General features: G+C 38.4%; 1 protein-coding gene across 3 annotated transcripts in view; it reads right to left on the bottom strand.

Moving 5' to 3' along the window:
• The window catches only part of ABCD3 (ATP binding cassette subfamily D member 3), a 28,438-nt gene extending 6,733 nt beyond the window's left edge, over window positions 1–21,705 (bottom strand). Inside the window, exons 1-16 of one of the 3 annotated variants that reach the window (XM_083867558.1) lie at window positions 21,578–21,705; window positions 11,717–11,753; window positions 9,583–9,684; window positions 7,998–8,086; window positions 7,169–7,238; window positions 6,273–6,370; window positions 5,571–5,694; window positions 4,570–4,626; window positions 3,291–3,433; window positions 2,888–2,957; window positions 2,384–2,453; window positions 2,162–2,259; window positions 1,992–2,083; window positions 1,452–1,540; window positions 1,303–1,375; window positions 218–281 (exon numbers count right to left, since the gene is read on the bottom strand). In XM_083867558.1, the coding sequence (XP_083723684.1) occupies window positions 218–281; window positions 1,303–1,375; window positions 1,452–1,540; window positions 1,992–2,083; window positions 2,162–2,259; window positions 2,384–2,453; window positions 2,888–2,957; window positions 3,291–3,433; window positions 4,570–4,626; window positions 5,571–5,694; window positions 6,273–6,370; window positions 7,169–7,238; window positions 7,998–8,086; window positions 9,583–9,684; window positions 11,717–11,753; window positions 21,578–21,690 (1,389 nt within the window). In that variant the 5' untranslated portion in view covers window positions 21,691–21,705. Of the gene's footprint in view, window positions 1–217; window positions 282–1,302; window positions 1,376–1,451; window positions 1,541–1,991; window positions 2,084–2,161; window positions 2,260–2,383; window positions 2,454–2,887; window positions 2,958–3,290; window positions 3,434–4,569; window positions 4,627–5,570; window positions 5,695–6,272; window positions 6,371–7,168; window positions 7,239–7,997; window positions 8,087–9,582; window positions 9,685–11,716; window positions 11,754–19,511; window positions 19,595–21,118; window positions 21,160–21,577 lie in introns of those variants that run through there. The other 2 variants (XM_083867560.1, XM_083867559.1) reach the window with 2 other exon arrangements.
• Between the last annotated feature and the right edge of the window lie 601 nt (window positions 21,706–22,306).

Genomic DNA, 22,306 nt, shown 5'->3' with positions numbered 1-22,306 from the left:
GGTTTTTTCCCCAACAGGTTTAGCACCACCTGCAGCTGGAAGAAAATGCACTTATAACAATAAAAACTTTTTTGGGTAAAATAGCTTATTGCCTTTTTTTTAAGCAAACATGATGATTTGTTTGCACTTTTCTTCTAAACAGGATGACCTCTGAAGCTATCATTGTCCCTCGAAAATTTTATATTAATATTGTTTCCTATGATACTAAAAAACTTACCTCAAAGTTAAGGTCTTGAATCAAAATATCTCCATTAGGTGTCACCAATGGAACATGATCAAACCTGTATGTATTACAAAGTTAAAAATAGAAAAAACAACAGTTGCCTAAAAGAAGCTTATGTTGTGTGTTTACTTAAGAGATTTAAGGCACTGAGAAACACTTCAGCAGTACTTCGTTCACTCTCCCAGTTTCCAACAATTAACAGATAAGGAAGTCCTTGAACCAAAAAGGTACCCTAGCTTTTAAATATCTACATCTATAGGTTTGATTTTATCCCCTGTTTTTTTTTTTTTCAATCCTTCTAAGCCTTTGGTCTCCAAAACATCTTCTGGACATACACCTACATTTAAGGGTGCATGGCATTTTAAACCTAGTAGTGAAGAGTATCTCACTAGTTCTACAACACAAAATGAATGACTTCCCTGCTCACCTCCCCCCTCCTGCCCCTTTTTTTTTAATTAAGAAAAATACATCATCTCTTTTCCCCCTTCCTTCCTCTCTTTCCCCTCTACTTCCTTATCTGCTTTCCACACTGTCCAGACTGAGATTATTTGATCTCTACACTGGCTGTATTTTACGCCTTTAAGTAGTAATACTATGTAAACGCTACATTCCTCAGACTGCAAAGAATGAAGGAATTGATCACAAGTACATCACCGAAATCTCTAAGCATGCAGAATTACAAGCAAGTACTTTGAAAATGAATACGGACTTGCCCCTGATTTTTACATCTGAATATATAATGGAATAAAATCCATAACTAACATATTTCTAAGAGGAAACAAGATGGTCTGAGAAATCATATTCTAAAGGACAGTAGGAATGTTATCAAAAAGCCCAAGTCCAGAAAGCAGATTACGTCTTCTGCTAATATGAGAGGATAAGGACTGGCTTACAGAACAGAAATGCTGAGTGGGTGTGAGGTGGAGTTACCAGTAAATAAAGTACAACACGAACTACAAATTGTAATAATGAGTATTCAGACCTATAATTAATGGTCGTAGAGAGAGACTTAAAAAAAGTCTATATTAAAATATTGAACTATTGAACCTATTGAACCTATTGAAATTTTGCAAACATACTTGATAAGGTTGTCAGTGTTGATAATTTCTCCAGATCCAGGTATCAAGGAGAGAGGTTGCTTTTTGTCTCCATCTTAAATAAAGGAAAAAAGTGTTAGTACTGGAATGCTACACAGAGAGGCACATATTGCATCTTACATCACATCTACCTTTTTCTTGTGATATCATAGTCCGCTGATATTTGCCACTGTTCAAGTCCTTCAGAACCTGCATTAATTCCGTGATTCGAGCTGTGAAACTTAAAAAAAGAAAAAAATCAACAGAAACTCTAACGAGCACTCTGTCAAACTGCTAAAATGACTACGTTATTCAACTCAGCACAGAAGCAGAACGTTTACATTTTGGAGCTGCACCAGGTTGTCTAACATGCAGTATTTACAAGCTCCTTTTCCTGTAATAGCCAAACTTTACTTCTTGTGATGTAAAAAAAAAAATTGCTAAATAACCAATACATAATTGATTTTAAGAGCATTTGACGAGGTTTCAACTAAACATTCGAACTGCATTCTAGTAGTATCTAGATGTGAAATTTCTCGTGGACATAATTAGCACATCTTCAGATGTGTTTTCAGCATAAAATGTTTGCTGAATTTTTAGCATGCTGCATGGAACAAAGCACATAAGCTTATTTTAATTCTACAATCACTTTCTGAAATTGAGATGAGAAAGATTCTTATTATTAAGCTTACCCAGCCAGTCTTGTCATTTCACGGCCTGCTAGGACTATTCTGCCCAAAGCTTGAGACATTCTCAGCAGCATTCTTCCGCTTTGGTAGTAATCCTAGAGTAGAAGAAAGTTTCTTTACGTGGACTAACAAAATTTAAAATCTAGGGGTTGTTTTAATTCTGGTCTATTTACCTCCAAAAGTTCTGCATGAGTGCTATTCTGATGACGAGGATCAGACAGGTTCAAAAATGGACGACTAACAACCAGGTAGCCAACCACAGTGGCAAGGTCTGCAGATAAAAAAATAAATATTATGCTACACATTAATTGAAACAGCAAGAGAAAAGACATTTCTTATGTAAAAAGTTTGGTTTTTTATTTATAGAAATCCTTTAGCATTTGACACACACTTACATTTGGCAATGATAGTATCAATGAAACCCATAGAGAACCGGAACAGGATGAAATTATGCAAGTGTTCCACCTGGTAAGTTACAGAAGAAAGAAGTTCAAACTCTACTAAGTAGTTGTTTTACTGTCTTTTATTAGACATTTGATTCCAAACAGTTATTTTTCAGTACCTCAGATACATTAACATGCCTCTAAGTGTGGTAAGCACTGCACAAGAGTCCCTGCTGGCAAAGACTTGCATTTGTGATCAAAACAACTTACACATAAAATTAAATGGTGGGAACAGTAATTGTGATGGGTGACAAGGAATTAAGTGGCAAGAGAAAGGCATTCTAACAGAAATTCTGTTCTGCTTATAGCCCACCAGCTAATTTTTTAATCTAATGAATGTAGCAGCAAAAAGACCAAGCTACTCTAAGTCAATTTATATGAACACAAGTCAAGAATCATCATTATAGAATTAATTAGGTTTCCCTTGAAAAGTTTTAAGAGATAAAAGAGGCTTACCAGCTTACGGAAAGTCCTGTGAATAGTCTGTTTTTCTCTCGCGTTTCCATTATAAAAAGCAATTTCCTCACTAAAAGAGACAAACAAAAATAATGCAACCTCATTTTCTTAAAGTCAGTCTTTGAAAAAAGTCACCCATAAAATATGGGAATATAGCACTTTCAGTTACTCTATGAAACAAGGGTTTGTACTTTTTCACAACAGTAGAATATAGAATTATTATACCCCACTTAGTCTTGACTATGGAATATAATGCACATACAAATTATTTTACAGTACATAAAGATGCAAACACTTGGCTCAGACTTGATAGCACCACGCTTCCCAAGTATATTTTAACACACAACTTCCATTTACCCCTCAGTACTGTCAGTTATATCTTGGCATCCAAGCAAGTGTATACCTGTTTGTAATGAGCCGTGAGTTGACATATCTGTACTCCCCTTCATACTTTTGTTCTATAATAGTCATCTTGCCAATTGGTCTCCTTAAACGTGTAAGGAAAAACCCTGAAATAATCAAGTATGCCATCATGCTAGCTGGACCCTGTGAATATCAAAAAAGAATAAAAGCTTAGGTGGTCTCAAATGACAGTATCTGTACCCAAAACGCCCAGAAAGCATGAATCCCTTAGTTCTCACCTCTTATGTGCCTATGTTGCCAATTCAATTACATTTGCACTTCCCATCATGTCACCTTCTTTGGTGTTGTATTTACTACTTCACTAATTTTACTAATTCTCTGTCCCCAGATGTCCTTCCCACCCCTGCCTTCTATTCAGGTTATCACCACCCAGTGTGACCTGTCCCCTACTGTCCTAGCTTATTTCATTAATGATTTACTGGTACCCTCTCATTTCCTCTCCCTCTTTCTGCCTACTTCTTTTTCTTCACATTTGCTGAACTGTCACACAGCAGACAATATTTCAATCCCATTGTCTGCTTTTATCTATACATATTTCCTGAGTCTTTCAAGCAGTCCTGGATCCTAAGTTTCCATAAATGAAGGACAGATGATTAAATATCATTGAAGTGTGGAATGGCATGAACTGAATTTGGCATAAACTGCACATAGTAACTACTACAGAGAGTAGAACGAAGGCATCCAAGACTGGTAAAGTTACCAAGGTTTAGTTAAGCCTTACTGCAAGTCTGTCTCAACAAAATTTGCAGACATGACCCACAGCTACTCCTTTTCAACTCCTGAACATTTCTGATAATGCATCATTTCAGTAATTTAAAGAATTAATTCTGCAATTATTCAGCTTATCGAGTCTTACAGCTCAATGCAATAAATAGTTCCACTTCATAGAGGATGCACAGAAACAGCAAACTTATTTTCACTCTTAAATGGAATTCATACAAGATATAAGCAGTCAAAAGGGTGCTGTACTAAATAGGATTTCCAAATAAGTACTAGAAGAAAATAAAGAACTTTCATGGTCCTTCAAATTGTTGATCAAATGCCTGAAAATACTGGGTTTTATTTTGCTTGCCTCAAAATAGAGGGCGCTAAAGCACACAGAACATTAAGTGTAAATGCCTATTTTCAGTATAGCCCTTCAAATAATGTAGGGATCCACAACTACCACCTAGAGTTTTCCTCAGATTCCAAACAGGTACAAGGCTATAACCAAAGAAGGGAAAATGTGCTTACAGTTCTAAAAAACCCACTCAATTTACCTGTGCTCCTATTGCACTTGTTAGCTTGAAGATGTATAAAACTATATCCAAGAAGGGCTGTAAGAGAAGCATGGGGAGAAAAACCTTAGAACACAAACACAGAACTAATATAAAATGGTCCAGAAGCTATGTACCGCCCCAAGAACATTACAGCTCTGTACTACAATACTGACTAGCCTATTATACCAACTGAAAGCTAAAACAAAAGGAATCTCAGCCACATGACCTCTTTCTGAAATCACTGGCTCAAGAATTGAACACAAAAATATCATGATCTTCAGATAAATACATACCATATAGGAAGAGTACTTTGCTATTGTTCTGTAATGACACTCCACTCACTTATCAAAGGTGGACTAGAACCCATAATAATTTAATTGAAGGAATTATGAAATACATTCCATGAAAAGATAACGCCACATATGTGGCTAATACCTGATAGGAGGAACATTCCAAAGTTCTATAACCTCCACACTAAGCTAAAACAGCTGAATTGCAAGTTTTTAATCAGAAGTTTTTGAACAAAGTAACTTGTAGTTTACTCATACTCAGCTTGTATGAAACACATAGCATCAGAAAAGTTTAGTCTCAGAATGTCAACAGTGTTCTCATTCACTACCCAATCACTGTAAAATTCACACCAGAAACAGAAAAGCTTATTCAACCACACCTCCCTACACAAAATAATATTTGTGTGTAACTGAGAGCTAGCCATTGCTTTTCTTCTGAAAACTATCCACCTGAGAGAGCAAAGGCATCACTGTTCATCTGCAAAAGAATGCCATATGTTCTTTAAAAGAAAATTTAATACAAATTCTAACAACTAGCAACAGTGCTTTTGGTCATGAAAGACACAGAGAGTGTTAAACAATATAGTATCATAAACAATTTTTTTAGTAACATACTCCAAGCAAGCCACATCCAAATGCAAATAATTGTTGTGAGCTATACCCCATCCTAAAGGACTACAGCTACTCAAAGTTCTCTCTTAAAAGACTTACCTTGCTAAGGTTTGAGTACAGGTCCACTACACTATTACAGAATTTTTCCACATCCTGTGTAAGGAGTTGATCTGGATTAGCTATTCTGTTGTCCAGATTTCCCATTTTGTAGTATGTATAAGCTCTGAAACAAAACAATTGCTAAGTGGTAGAAAAAAAAAAAATCATTACCTAGAATCTGAAATAACTGCAACGCCCTTGCTTCATACAACTGAGATGCTAAGTAGTGCAAACATTAAATTACTGTATGGAATCAACATAGCTTGTGCTTCTACCTCACTAAATCCACCTTAAATGCTGCAGAACTGTTTAGGCATTTAGGCTCCAGGATGTCTGAGCTGAAGCTCAGGCCCATGCTGCTATTGAACTTAGAAAACCTTCACACACTCTGCTACAGCACATCTGACAACCAAAATTCAGTGCAGAAGGACAGAAGGAGCTACTTAAGCTCATGCATCCAATTCAGCCTTCACCATATGAAGGCACCTGCAGTACTTCAGAATCTGACGCAATCATGGAAGCAGTACAGTGCATTTTTCCCCCAGTTGAGCCAACTTTACTGTCTTTGTATCTATGGCATACACAAGCTAGATAAGCCTCTCACCCTCAACTGCAAGTTAATTGCAACCCTGCAACCTTCTTATTATGTATTTAAAATTATTTGAATCAACTTTTAAAAACTGTAGACAAGGTGTTGCTTACTTCAGATATTCTTCATAGAGGTATCTGGTCAGTCTTACTCGGAAGCAGAGTTTCAGTTCATTTAGACCATACTTCAGGAAGTTATTCACTAAAGAGATCTAAAATAAGAGACAATAATATTTAAATAACAAGACCAAATATACTTAGATCAATGTGCTGCATAAATTGTATAAATACTTTAAAACAGATCAGTTCTCTCCTTAAAGTCAGTAATACCATAAATACACCTAGGACCAAATCAGACAGTGTTCACAAGACCGCTGCTTAGGTTTCTGTCTCCAGGTCCCAGTGGATCTCACCACTGAAGATAAATACTTAAGATAAAATAACTTAATTTATTTTAAGATAAAATACATTCATTGATATTACATACTTTCAGCTCTTCTGATAAACTCTATAAAAGAGCCACCATTTGACAACCACTGCTTTAAATCTGTCAACTAGTTTTAAAATTTATTGCAAACCAGGTAGCAACAATTATTTCTACGTGGTGCAGATCAGAGATGTAACAAACTGAAAGAAAGTTGAAGTGTGGAAGAAAGCATAACAAATCTGCGAAAAATGTAAGAAATATAAAAATTAAAGTCTAATAAAAAATCTTCATCTTCAATGATGCCAAGGAATCCCAAATCTATAGTCAAAATTGACATCAACAAAACTAACCTGAAAACCTGAACACATCTGTTAAAAAAATAGTTGCTACCAATAAGGAAATATGCTGATGAAGTCTCCCACACACTGGAGCCAGAAAATCAAATGTGTTTTCATACAGACTTGTATGTAAAACAACTAATTTCCATAGGTTTTAAGACACTCCTTTGAGATCTTTTCCTCAAAATCTTAATTTATATTTAAAATATGTTCTACTAATAGGTCAGCACAAGAAGAGCACTTACAGCAGGCATTGCAGCAATGAAGTTGAACAAGTATTTCTTGAAATCTTTTCTGCTGCGGCCAATGATAGCACTGTAAATGACCACCAGCTAAGAGTCAGTTACAAGAGAAACAACAAATATAAACTTGCATGTTTTAAGTAGATAAATTCACAGAGAAAAAAAACCATCGTGGAAATCTGTAGCATCAGCTGTAGGATCCAGTCTGACAGCCTCGAGTAAGCTAAGTGGCAAGTGGCAGACTGAGCAGTCACCTCCTGTCTGCTCCTCTGTAACTGCCCGCATTAAGGGCTCAGAAATTCATGGTCACAGAATACCAGTTCTTTCCCCTCTCTGCTTTCACAGATTCTCACAAGAGAAACAAAGCAGTCTTTCCATTCTATAAAGCACCAAATGTCTCTCCTCAAACACAGTATCATTTTGAATTTGCAGTTTGAGACAAATTCTGACTTGCAAGAATAATTGGAGGTCTAAAAGCCACTTTCTAACATATTAATACTGAAAGCATTGTTTTTATCAATCTTAAGAGTGAACAGATCAGTGGGAAGAAATAAAAGCCCTAATACCCACACAACATGTCTAAGTCTAAGACATAAAACCACTATTCTGAAGTGAATTAAAATATTAATTTAATAAAATCATTTTATTGATGAACACAAATAATTTAACAAATGAAATTTTATTTTTATTCACTAAAATACTGTGGTGCCTCCCCAAATTGCAGCTACACCAGTTTTAAACAAACAAGCTATAAATTGTCTGAATACGTATTCTGATTACTTTCCCTGTTAAACACATCAGAGAATGTTTAAAAATAATAAATGTTAGGTACCTTTCAATGACTGTTCCATTTTGGATCATCCAAATATCACAGTAAGTGCGGACTACCAGCATCACAGCAATAAGCAGCAAATAACCTGTCTAGTACAACCACAGAAGTGCAACAGTTAAATAATGGCTAAAATTCACCTTTTTATTCCAGTAAGCCATCCAACTGTATCTAACAGAAAAGTATTACCCTGATGCCCCAGCTAATGTAGTACTTTCTTACTTTGCTGGAATCACATTAGCATATAATACTTTTAATGAACTACTGACTACAATTTTATGGTGAAAGTTTGCCTTTTAAAAAGCTATATTTGGTTGATACATATACTAGACACACATTATAAGATGGAGGATTACAGGAACAAAGAAGTTACTGCTATTCTGGGACATCTTTCTCCCTTAAGGTTGGCAAGAGATCTCTGAACATTATCTACTTCAACTCTCTATTCAAAACGGGGACACCAGTAACCAGTCAGACCAACAGCTTTCCATCCACTTCATTGTCCACACATCCAGCCAATTCGGTTTGGCTATCAGGGTGTTAAGGGAGACCTGATATCAAAACATTCTACATCCTCTGTTCTTCCATTATCCACACAGCCAGTTCTCTCATCACTGAAAGCAATCAGGTTAGTAAGACATGATCTGCCATTGGTAAATCCAGGCTGCTTGCAATGACTTTTTTGTCCCTTGTGTGGCCAGAGTTAGCTTAGAAGAAGTTTTGCTCACAGTCCTGCCAGGAATTTGGTGAGGCTTACCAGCCTGTAGCTTCCAGTAAACTTGTTTTCAAATATGGGAGCAAGGTTTGAGGGTTTTTTTGACTTATCTGTAACGTCTTCTAATGGCCATGACCTTCTGAAGCTCATGAAGACCAGCTTTGTGAGCACCCTCACAGGCATTTCCATCCATGCTTCTACCTTCTATGCACCTCCCTTTGGTAGCTGGGCTGCTGATGGTCCCTGTTCATGCAGGCTAAGCTGGCTGTCATGCTTGCTCAACACTCTGGACATTGCAATTCACTGCTCTTGTGCCTGATGTATGTTTAAGTACTTACAGTTCATTGCTTAACTTCTGAGCTCAACTAATGTTTTGACTAATGATTTTTTTTTTAACTGTCCTGGAAAGCATGAGAAAGATGGAGGCACTAATTTCTACACTGCATAGCTTTCCTGAAATGATGCTGAGAGACTTTTTGACAAATTCATTTTCTAATACAGGTTGGCCTAGGTATGTTACTAAATCAAAATAATGAATGAACTGCATCATATTTAAATATAGGAAGCATTTGCACACAAAAGACAAACAAGTCTACAAGACAAACCCAGATGCCCTTTTAAAACTTATGCTACAACAGTAGCATATCAGTTGACAGTAAATGGCTTATCTTGCAATTGAAACCAGAACCTTTAGTGATATAACAACTGTGCATAATGTAGACTTTTGTATTATTACATTGCTATTTTAAAACACATAGCACAATTTGGTCCTATTGAAGTAATGTATATGCAGTTGTTTAAATTTTGATGTAATTTCGAAAGAGACTTGACTCCAATTTTATTTCTTTATTTATTACTGCAGGCAGTGCTTACCTCTTTGCAAAGTGTTCTAGGGACCATTATTTTCAGGATTCGACATATTCGTGCAATAAACACTCTGTCCACCATTGCTCGCTCCTTCTTTCCCTCTTTCTGCTGCACACAGAACAAAACAAGAAAAGTGAGAATTTTTTGTATTATTGAACTGTTGGTGTGATATTTTCCCTACACAAGTCATTTACAGTTACCTTTCTTCTGCAGAATTTGTAGTATTTCCTATCAACTTAAGGCTTGTTCAGACAAGTTAAATAAAGAATTGGGAGCTATCAAAACAAACACAATAAGTAGCTTCTATGATATAAAATACTTTTTATTTCAATTCTGTGTTAAAGATGATACACAAACAATGCAGAACACAGCACTAAAGTACATCCAAGTGCAAGTTGTAATGCAAACATCTCTTAACATTGCTTGTCTCTATAAGACACCATTAGCCAGGATTTTTAAGGATGCCTTCCATTATTTGTTTAGACAATCAATGGTTTAAACTCTTTGACTGTACAGCCCAAACTTGCTTCAAGTGAAACCAGAATTTTTTATTGCTTTACTTCTACAAAATGGTGCAACACACTCCTTCTTAGGTATATTTACCAGACTTAAAAACCCTCTCATATCCAAACACCTTTTATTCAAATCAGTTTCATTTGTTGACTCCATATAACCCCCTATTTTCTGTCCTGACTAACCTGAATAATTTTTAAAAGCAATAGTCCAGATTTCTTTTTAATTTCCCTAGGAAATGACTCAAGAATTCAGTCCTGAAAACAGACCAAAAGGGCACATGTGTACTTTGAACAAGTCCTGTCTAATCAATACAATCCTGCTACCTTTGCTACCCAAGGCTCAGGCGAACCAGGCTATCAATGCCTATATCAGTATTACAAGGTAGACAGGAAACCTGGAAAAGATCCACTCTGAAGGCTCTGTGAAGAAGCCTACACCTGTTTTCCGTAGCATGAAGTCAACAATACTCCCATCCTTTTCAAAAACCTATGTGAACAAAAGCTACAAATAAAAATTCTAGCCAAATAGGATGCTATGCAGTAGATGATTACAACACTTTAATTAAAATTTATTTACACAAAAATGCAAGCAATCCAAAAAACTAACACTACTGTCAAGTCCTAATGAAGCATGATCCTACACACATTATTGCTTCCCTGTAATAGAAATTACTAACACAATATCTGATGGCTACATTCCTAATGACTAAGCATTTGAGAGTTGAACCTGTTCCTCCCCTTTATTCAGCCCTTCTCCATTTCTATACTTCTGTGTTGCACTTATATTCATTCCAGTACCTTCATGCCTAGGACTTTTATTCCCTTAGACTGTTAATCCCATTCAGCATAACTGTGTCCAAGATGGGTAGGAGTAAGAGAAAGACAGTTAAGAGGATTACAAATAGGTATAGCTATCCAAAAGATAAGTGTTTATGGTAGATAATACAGTCAAGGTGTGTTAGAAGCTAACATGATGTTTGCATACACCTTTCTATTTATCCAGTGCAAGCCTTTTTTTAAAGTTTCCAGCAAAGATGAAAATACATGGAATCTATTCATATCATTGTAACACCAGAATCACAGACTCTGCCTTTTGGTCTGTCATATTTTATTTGAACAGGAAACAAAAATCTTAGCTTAAAGAGATTTAGTATATCCTTTTTAAATAAATGAATTAACAGACAAACAAAAGGTCAGGGAAATGCCGAACCTCCTACGAGATGTTTGAAGTAGTTTCTAATTTAGAAACTGTCAGACTCAACATCTTGTTCTATACATTTTTCCTTTACATAAAAAAACCACAAGTTATACCAAATCTACATGCAGCTGTTTGTTTCTATCTGTACAGAAAAAACTTACAACACTGGTCCTTACAAATTCATAGGGCAATAACAGATAGAAAAGGACATCGTGCACATCAAGCATCGATCATTATGGAGTCAAACTTCAGCTTCTTGTGATTAACCTGATTCTCCAAATTGTTTCACCAACGCAAGTTTGAAAGAATCATTCAAACCCTATTTTCCCCACAGCCAAGATTAAACTATAGTGATAGAACTTAAAGTTTTTAAAAAATTAATTTATTTAAAATTATTAAAGAATATTTGACATGAAGAAAGAGTTACCTCATTATTCTGCAATGCTTGTTTTCCACTTCTTTTACTGCAGAGAAAAGAAAAAAGGTTCATTTGTTATTAACATAGTTTTCTTTGTCTTGATCTCTACACACAAAAGACAGTGAGGAAACCTTGGGATTATATGCCTACCTATTTCTTTCAAAGCAATGCAGTGTCTTCAGCAGGGCCACCTTCTATGTCAAACCTATGTGCTGCTTTTACACAGCATATGTAATTCCAGTGAAACCCTACTCATTCCAGGAACCACTTTCACATAGGAAACCCAAGTCTCACCCTTTCATCTCCAAGTTCTGCTTTACCTTGGCTCTGTACCATGAACTCCACAGGTTTTTCTGTTTCTCACACATACTTGACAAGCATGGCTACATGGTTCCACTGACCACAAATGAGAAGTACAAGAATGCAGATTCAGCAATCCAAGCAACCCAACTTTGATGTTTCACACTATCTACATAAGCCGACCAGATTGGTTTTGCATTGCATTTGACTTCAAAATAGCACGTTTACTACACAGAGAGGTTATTTGTTCATAAACATGTGCTGCAGGGGGAAAAAAGCCAACTCCTGTGAAATTAAATTCCTGCAAAGATGTCCATTAAAAGGGGAGTTAGTCTACTTTCCTTCCCCTGCATTTAACAGGATAGTTAGTAGAAAAATATTTACCAACTGGTGCTAAACAAATATCCAAAAGCACAATGCTATTCTTTTGCCTCTACTTTTAAGAAAGGCAGGCTGACAAGTAAGATAGTTACAGTTTGTCTTTCTTCCTTTTGGAACACTCAAGCATCAGACAAGCACATGAAGCTGTCGGAGAATTTATGTAGTTTAAAAGTAGCCACCAACCATAGTAAATTCCAACTTTCTTAACTATGACATTAAAGCACTGGGAGCAGGCTGCCTTAAAATTACAACATTCATATACTTTCAAGGCAGAACCCAGGACACTATAAGAAAGCAGAAACTATGAAAAGCACTGCTCCTTTGGTCTACAACACTGAAACAGGAGCAGACTGCCACACAACCAGCTATCCCACAACTTCATCAACAGCAGCATTTCACAGTTATGCTTTAAAGCTCTGCCAAGAAAATATCCAGAATGAAACTGTGACTATTTTAATTGATGATGATTAGAAAGATCTATGAATGTAACTGACCAATGAAAAAAAAAATTAATTCATAATTTATGAAAAGAAGAGGCAAGGTAGCAGAGGAATATGAGAAAAGAAGGGAAGGAGGAGACCATGAAAGCAAGAAGGGAGATCTGCCAGTTTAGCAAGAACTTAATTAAAGGTAACAGAGACGGATGTCTGAGAGAAGATAAAAATCTTGTAAGACTACTTGTACAAAAAAAACAAAACAAAGAATATGAAGGGCAGCAGGAGCCACATTGGGGGAGAAATAATAAAAGTTCAGAAGAAATATAACATTTAATCAGGCTGTGATGGAAGCACATCTGTGGAAATGGTAACAGAGTGTAAAGTCTAAGAAAATCTAGTTGGAGACTACATCCTAGTGATGCAAGAGCAATGTATTTCTGGTACAAGAAACTTCTCAATACATCTTGTAATTTTTCGAAGTAGAAAAAGTTGACCTATATTTTTAAAATTTGAATATGGATCAGTCCAATCATGTTTGGTTTGGCGGTAGGAGGAAAGTAGCATTCTTAACCATGAATAAGTAGTTATCAAACTATGTGGTTATTTCTCTAGATGATTCATGACTTGTCAAAATGTAAGATGAAAGCATGCTGCTCTTCCAGACATCTTGTAATAATTCCTATAAGCTTTACTGCTTCAAGTTCTGCCAATGTTTGAAGTCACAACACTCATAATACACAACTATTTCAGCTTTAAAAGGATCAGAAGTGACTATACTAATAGAGAACTCTATCAGGAAGATAAGATCCAGAATTATTCTGGCAGTTAGTTGAATATCTTTAATGTATTTATCGATATATTTTTCCTACAGTAGCTGTTGAGAGAAATTGAGCAGGTGAAATTACTGACTGAGCTGAAACTGATTATCCATTAAAGAGAAAGAAGGATTGTTCAGAAATCAAGATCTTACTTTAATTATGAACTCACACTTAATTAGTGTTTATATTTATACAGTTTAAGATAAAGATTAAGCATTTGTAAATTAAAAATATAATGAAGAGCTTTAAAAGTGTTTTGTTCTCTTTTATTCTAATAAAATCTGTGCAAGCTCAAAACAAGACTAACACTTCAGAAAGAATGGAACCAATCTTAAAATATGAAGTCTAGAAGAAAAAAAAAAAAAAAATTACATGTGCCTACATAGCTTTTATTTTATTTGCAGATAAAGACTGTGGCATAGCTCTGCCTGGAATAAAAACTTTCCAGTCCAATACCTATTGGCACTACTCCAGACTCCATTGTACTACTCTAGAACTTTTTTGTGAGAATGGTGGTTGCATTCTCAATGAATTTAAAGACTAAATAACATCCTCAATTAGTCAGCAAGAACACAGCAAGACTATCTGGTTACAGCAGAGAGCTCTAACACTTGGAATAGATTCAAGCTCTCCATTATTCCAGACCTTTCATTTACTTAATGCTGGAGCATCACAAGCCTCAGTGGTGGAGGCAGGTAAGTGCTACAGGCTGGCCAAGTTCTCCACTGCAAATATCTCCCCTGGTACAGAGCCATTGTTCCTTCATGCCCTCACAGACTAGAGGGGGTGGCAATGTAAAGGTTTTTGAAAAGTGTTATCCAGACAACATATAGAAAAAAAAGTAAGAAAAAATACCACAGTAAAACATTTCTAATAGTGAATCAAAACCAGTGGAACTTGTCACCGTATATTTTCACGATCTAACTGCACAAAGCCCTCAATAAACTAGTACGAATTCAATGCGTAAAATTTTTTAAGAACATAAAGAGTCTCGAGGTATAATGGAACACACACCACCTGAGGAAGTTTCAGGAAAAGCAACATTTCAGATGTAGTCTGCTACCCATTATTTAACTGCACAGGGCTTTTACAGCAAATATAGACATAAAAAACAGAGAAAGATGTCAGCAGTACCTGGGATGACACAAGTACACCAAACTTGTCACACATACATGCACGGTAACTGAATAGCAACTCTCTAAAAGAAGTAAATGGGCAAGTAATTACCCAGTAAACAGGAGGCAATATAACAAAACCCCTTTCTCCTACATTGAGAAACATGATCAGCTCAAATCAGCAAGATGTTTTAAAGAAACTATTAGAGTTCCAGGATTCTGTACAGGCATTTGACAGCTGATCCAATTTCATGGGCAGTACTGTAGCACAGTGGGGAGGGAGAAATCATGCAATTCCAGTCTCCAAATAAGTACTGGTCAGAGCACTCACTCTTTTGACTATTTACACACCAGTGAGGCTATTCTCTCTAAAGAAACATGCAACAATACTGGTGACTCAAAGAGAATCACTCTCAACAGTACTGAAGAAGAAAGTGATTCGAGAAACTGTGAAAAGCCTTCAAGAGACCTGAGTTCTTCTTACTGAAAGGTCTCAGTCAAACTAGTTCTGTGGTATTTAATAAAAAACAGGAAAAAGTTAAAGGATTACTGTCTTTAGAAATACCTCTCTCCATCCAGAACAAAGTTCAGAGGAAGCAATCTACACTGAGTTAAGCATAACAGGGAATTGCAGATGAAGAGGATGATAAGCAAAACTTACTGTTTAATGACACATGATGAGGAAGTAAGGGCCTTAAAACATTACATTTTCCTCAATTGAAAAAAAATCCTACAAATTTCAGGTCATGCAACCTTCCTTCTGTAGAGTTAGGATGAATTGCTTGTGCTCAACACAGTGCAATGAAAGAATATCTGGTTTAGGATTAAGTGTAGCATTTCAAAGAGTTGTTACTTCTAGTCCATCTTTGTATCATGCAGACTTAACATGTTGGAATGGCACTGAGTAATTTTCACAGCTTCCAAAACTCACACAAAATAAACAATTTTGCAATAGTTCATTATTATTTGTGCAGTTTTCAGGTTAGTTTTGGAGTCAAGATACTACTGAGAGAGAATAAAATTCAAATTAGTAAAGACACAATGCAACAGTGTGAAGAAATTACAGCTATAGTGAGAAAAGGCTGATGTAGCTCACTGGCAGGAGTTTCATAGTGTATATCTCACACAGAGGGGTAGAGAACAACAGTACAGTTATTTCAGGTCAAGGGCACCAACCTTACTCAGAAGCCTGGGCACAGTCCAAAAGCATGCCCACTTACACAGTACACTCTGAGCACACACAGAAACCAAGAACACAACTTTCTTGGCTCTAGAGTGGTGGCTAGTTGCAGCATAACCAAAAATAATGTGAGGGGAATGTATTCAGGCAAGCAAGAAGGGGAGTCTGAGAAGGTCACAGAGAGCTATGTTACTGCAAATAGGAGCTCTGCACTGCTGAAGCTCAAAAAGTTTCTACAAACCTTTGAGAAGAAGATAACAAAGCAGAACTGTTGGAGAGGAAATTCTTTGTTTCAGTAGAAGAATGCCTCTCAATAACATACCTCACATATAAGAAAAAACTCAGGACTATTAATTTTGTCTTAAGCTGTGCTTGGGCCTGAGCTGTGGCTATAGATCTCCCTCATGGCTAACAGTGGAAAAAGATTTCTAGCTGGTTTCCTAAAAAATTAAAAAGTTTTACACTGTTACATACACTTACACTAGTGTTACACACTCTTACACTTGCTGTCTTGCCTTAGACAGCAAGCATTTAATGCAACTTAGTTAAGAGTGAAACCACTAATTAGCTAGCCAGGCCCCAAACAAAGGCAGTCTAAATGTTAGGATTAGGCTGCGTCATCTGGTTTCTCCTGTCTCCATACCCTCCGGCTGAAGACAGGTTTCCTGAGCCCCAGGCAGGTTTTTCTACAAGGCTGCATTTTAGATGTATTTTCTAGTAATTGCGTCTGTTTATTTAGTGTTTTTCTTTTCCCCTCAACGCTAGTGCACTTACTGCAAGCAGTAGACTGGACAGTCACATTCACATCCTGGATAAATTTACTTCAACGTAGTTAGCACAAAGTTGTTTTTGTTATCTGCCACCTTTCCTCCAAGTAACACAGGTTCCCTTTAAGGCTTTTACATATTCAAAAGCAGTCTATTAATCTGCAGCAATATAATTTCACCTTTCCTGTCTAACAGCCATGACTCAACTAGAACCTCCATTTGAAGTACACTGGCAAAGCCCACCCAAACATATTCAGAATCTAGAGAAATTACACCAACTAAGAGCAAACACCCTAAATATACACAAATGGAACAAAAATGCACCATCTGTTTCAAGCTACAACTACCACTTGCTATATTTAAACTCCTATTTTATGTTTCACCGCACCTCCAAACATTTGGACATGTGTCTGTCACCTCTGACTGCACTTCTATCACTGTCAGACTGCATGTTCACAGGCTGTGCAGCCGAGGACAGAAGCAGTGACACTCAGTGAGTGACATGTGCTGGCCCCTGTCAGCAGACAGTGGCTGAGGAGCACAGTGACAGGCAGAAGCAAAGGTTATGTGTCACCGAGACAAACTGTGCAAAACCCTATTTGATACACAGTGTCTGCAACTCGACCTCTGCCCACTCAATGAGCCTTCCCCCTCACTTTAGGCTTGCCTAACCTCTACGGGGCCAAGTGTGCACTATTATTGCTTTATCCACTTATTTCCTCACAGGTGGGATCCATCACAGGGGTTTCAGAAGCTCAGTTTATATTAAATTGTGTCCATGTCCTGGCATCTTCTTGGATTCTAATGAATGCAGCTAGGTGATAGGAAAAGCCAGTGTGTCTACGAGCAGATGTTAAAATATTTTATCATCTTTCCAAATGCTTCCCTATTACTCTAAACTGTTTATTCCCTTTCCCTAATCTTGCAGTTTCAAACTCTTTAACCTAACTACCTTCTATTACTTTTCAGTCCCTCCTTCCAGCAGAAAGTTTATGATGGGTTAAATATCCTCTTTTTGAAAGTAAGCCAAGCTCATTCTCTGATGTTTAAGTACTTTATTTTAAACTACATGGATACTCAGGGAAAATTCTTATTAAAAGGATTATGAAAAATATCCAGCTTCTTTATGAAACACCCCTTAAGGTTTTAATTCTGAAGCAATCAAATCTTAAGCAAATATTCTGTTGCTTCTTATTTGAGGCAGGATTAGGGAAAGAGAATAAAAAGATTTTTTTTTCTGCAATATAAACCCAGGATAATGTAGTTTCTCAAAGAATTTCTCATGACTCTAAAAAACTCAAATACTACAACTGAAGTCATAATTGCATTTAGATATAACAACTTCCCCCCTTCCAAGAGAACACAAAGCTTTTGTAAGGAAATAGACTTTTTGAGAGGAACTTGGAAAAAGAACCAATGTATTTTTCTCCATGTTTTACTCCAAGGAAGTAATATGGAAAACTAACAAGTTACTATAAGTAAACAGTTCTACATCAGTCTACTTTGGAAGATTTCAGAAAAGTGTAGTAATAATGCATTGCAGATTGCAAGTGACACCACCTCTCAGTTCTGTAAAATCAATGAGCAGTGTAATACCTCTTACAGAACAACATCTGTGACTAATCCAGGCAGTGCTAATTAAGTGATCTTTGACCTAGTAAGACAGGCTGGCATAACACACACAGCTTAATTATTCATACACTACTACTAGATATGAGTTGTACTGAACCTTGTCCCTACTGTTTGACAGCAGTAAAGTAGGTAAAAGTTGCCACCTATCCTTCCTGCTATCGTGCCTGTAACTGGTTATTCTACATAAAAATGAACACATACAACATGAAGACCCTGTCACAAATTTTCTTGTTCTGCGTTCAAACACATCTGATTTGCTAAAAGAAGATTTTCTTTTTCCTCAATTCATATGTTATTTTACTTCCCAAGTTCAACCAGCAGCAGACCTACTGCTGACATTCCAGCAAAACTTTAAAAAGCACATAAAATCCAACAGAAAAATGGCAGTTACTCCAGAAACACATGAAATAACAGAAAGACATGAAATGTTATTTTGAACACAAAGTATGTGTAAGTGTGTATTCTGAAACCATGTGAGGAAGGAAGAAGTTTTGCAGGTACAGTTTACAGTTGCACTAGAACACTTCAATGATTCACCTGAATATGTTAAGCCCAGCATTTTGCTGGTTATATTCAGGACTGCAACATTTACCTTTGCTCTTACACAGCTCAAAGCCAGAATTTTACCTTCCAGAATCCAAGAAGTTGAAATTCACCTTGCACTAACATGACACAACATTTTCAGGCATTATACACAAGGTCAACAAAGGAATTCACACACACAAAACCAAATCACCTCACGTATTTTAGCCAGTTAACCTCAAGCAGCAGATATGCTACCAGTCCTCTTCCAGACTATCTAGATTGCCAAGTGAAATTCTTCTCCCTAGGAATAAGTACAAAAGTTTAGGACAGCCATGCCCTCCCAACTTCTTCCTCTTCCCAAAGAGTCAGAGATATACAACACAGATGTTAAAGTATACACCAGGCCCTGCAGATTTTAAAGGTTGTGCACTTGTTACTGCATGTCAGCATCATATACCAGCACAAGAATGCTGAAAATGTGAAGATTTGGCCTGATGACAATCCTTTTCAAAAGTATGCTATCATTTACATTAGCAACAAAGCATGAAGAAATGAATGATACACGAACTAATGAAACTAAAGGAGGATGAGGCAATGGTAATAACCAGATGCTTTTGTCTAGGCTGGTGATATAGGCAATGTAGCTTACCTACTGCCTAGTCTTGATAGGTAGCATTCTGTAAGGCTCCTGGCAAGGTTTGCCTCACAGGGAAACATGGAGAAAAGAACGAAGACCAGTGGGCAAAAACCATCCTCACAATAGCATTCAAGCAGCAGCACAGCTATTATTGAAACAACCGAATGTTGGATGTTAGAGTTTGGAATCCATGGCCACAATACAGTACCAGCAGTAAATAAGACCTAAGCTGTGGAGGGACTCAAAAGTATAAAACAACACACACTGACAAGCAAAAAATCAAGTTTGCAAGCATGGTACTTACTTTAGCAACAGCATTTCTAATAAATTCAAGAATGCAAAATGACTAAAGAGATTATAGAAGTAAAGGACAAGGTATCAGAAAGACTGCAGTACAGAGAGAGGAAAAGGGACAGACCAGAGCAGGCTCTCATAAGCCCATGCATCTGCTGAATTAGCTGGAATGTAATTCATAAGTTATCTCCCCTTCCAAATTCCCACTAATCATATAATAATGTTTGGTCCACCTAATATATATGAATACCTCAGATTTTTAACACTATACCTAGCAAAACTGAAGCTCCACACAGGAAAAACACATCCCAAATACTCTTTACCATTCAGGCTAACACTTTCCATACACTGACGCTCAAGCTAAGGCATGCATTGCCATTGTCCAGTCCTGCAAGTCAACATCAGAAGACATGAAGCAAAATAGTATAATGGGGACAACCCAGGACCCACATAATACCTATTTCAGGTATAGGGAGATTTCTCTGGACAAGTTCTATCTAGCCTGTTTCTATCAAATGAATGCTACTAACAGTGGGAATATATTAAATGCACTTCAAAACTACACTGGACCTGCATCTGTTTGAAGATGTGAATGTAATCTGGTTTGTGTGCTCCAGGATCACTCCTCAATGAAGGCAGAGCAAGGTAAGTGTGGACAACTGAGAGTCACTTCAATAGAATACTCTTGGTCTGACTTAACACATAAGTGCTCCTAAAACATCTGCATGGCCCAGTATTTCTTACAAATACCACTGTATGAGGTGTGAAAGTCTGAGCTCATCATTTTTGTGCCCCTCCACGGTTCTTTTTTTCTTTTTTAAAGTGGTATTTAACTAACTTAGACAGAGATACTTGAAAAAAACCACAAAACCCTCCCTATGAGTTTAATAGAAGAGTAACTCACAGCCATAGCTTGGGATTTTGTTTTAACTCTCCTGCAAAAAACAATGTAAGGTGACAAATGCATGACTTGTCAGCAGCATATCAATGTCTGCCACGGTGTGTGACAGTTACCTAACTCCATGAAACTCCTACAGATATTATGCATGTATGGAATTAGGTAAAATAAAACTGGATCGTTGCTTAATCTCAGGTATGTTATTACTTAAGTCTGTTGAGTAAGTCCATTTCAGTATAATTTTGCAGTGCCTACAAGATACCCGACTGTAACATCACAACATACCAGGCCTTAAACATATGGTCAACAACCTACAATTACAAACACAGTAAAAACCTGAAAGGACTGAGTCTGCGATATATTCTTTATCTGCCACACTCTGCGGCACCAGTGCTTTGTAAGGCATTAACGAATACACACCCTGTACCTGTAAGGCAACTTCACAGGGAACATCACCACATCTGGCCCCTTTGAAGTCGCTGCCCGTGTATCTCATTGTCACACGGCAGCATTCAAACAGCAGCCGAGTCCATTAACTGCCTATGCACACACGGTCATCCCTAGAAGTCAAGCGCTAATACTCGTTCCTGGTCCGGAAAATAAAAAAGCCAGTACAGTTTGGGTAACAAGGCGGCCGTGGCTGGATGCTCGTTAGAGGGGCACGGATCTCACGCCGGGAAGGCGCGGGGGAAGCGGGCTGAGTGAGCCCCGTGCCCAGGACTGCCCCCCGGGCGGAGGGCGGCGCCGGCAGCGCTCTGTGCAGGGCAGGGGACGCGGCCGCCCCTCCGCCGGGCCCGGGGCCGTGAGGGCGAGCGCGGCTCCCGCTCCTCGGCCTCCCGGCGGCTCGCCCTGCCCCTCCCGCCCCGCGGCCCGGCCCCGCGCTCACCCGTGCTGCGCGGCCGCCCGCCGCTTGTTGAGCAGGCAGAGCAGCGCGCAGGCGGCGGCGGCCCCGGCGATGGCGGAGTGCCGCGCGGTGAGGAACTTGCTGTAGGCGGCCATGGCGAGAGCAGCGCGGAGCCGCCGAGCGAGCGCAGCCGAGCGCAGCAGCCGAGCGAGGGATGCCGGGAGGGGGCGGCGCCGCCCGGCCCCGCGCCGCTGGCGGGTTGTGCAAGGCCGGGCCGGCAATCACCGCTCCCCGGCAGCCCCTGCCAGCGGGAGGAGCCGCCGCGCCGGAGGGAACGGGAGGGACGGGAGGAAGGGGCGTTTCCGCCCGCGCCGGCGGGGCCGGGCCTGTCGCGGCCGCCCTCGCCCGCAGGCCGGGCTGAGGGGCCGAGGCCGGGCCTCCCCCGCGGCCCGCGGGTCAGTGTTCCCGGGCACCGCCTCCTGCCCCGCGGGACCCCATCCTCCGGGGCTCTGTGTGCGGGGTGCAGTGATTCCTGACTGTCTGCCGGGAATGGCTCCTAAATGTGGTGACAAGACGGAATACAAATAAATTTTTTGAAAATAAAAAATTTTAAAACTTTTTAAAATTTCAGAGAAACTTTGATGTAGGTTTTGCCACACCTTGTCTCTCTCTTTTTTTTTTTTTAGTGCCGTGAGAGTAGCTGCCAAGATCGGCTGTCAGGCAGAGGGCGGAATGAGTTGTCACCCGTGTAGGAACAGGAAAATAATCCCT

The sequence above is a fragment of the Zosterops lateralis genome, assembly GCF_965231275.1.
Source record: "Zosterops lateralis genome assembly, chromosome: 9".
In the NCBI taxonomy this organism is placed as follows: domain Eukaryota; kingdom Metazoa; phylum Chordata; class Aves; order Passeriformes; family Zosteropidae; genus Zosterops; species Zosterops lateralis.
The sequence above is the reverse complement of the archived record's forward strand: the minus strand, read 5'-3'. Positions and strand labels throughout refer to the sequence as shown.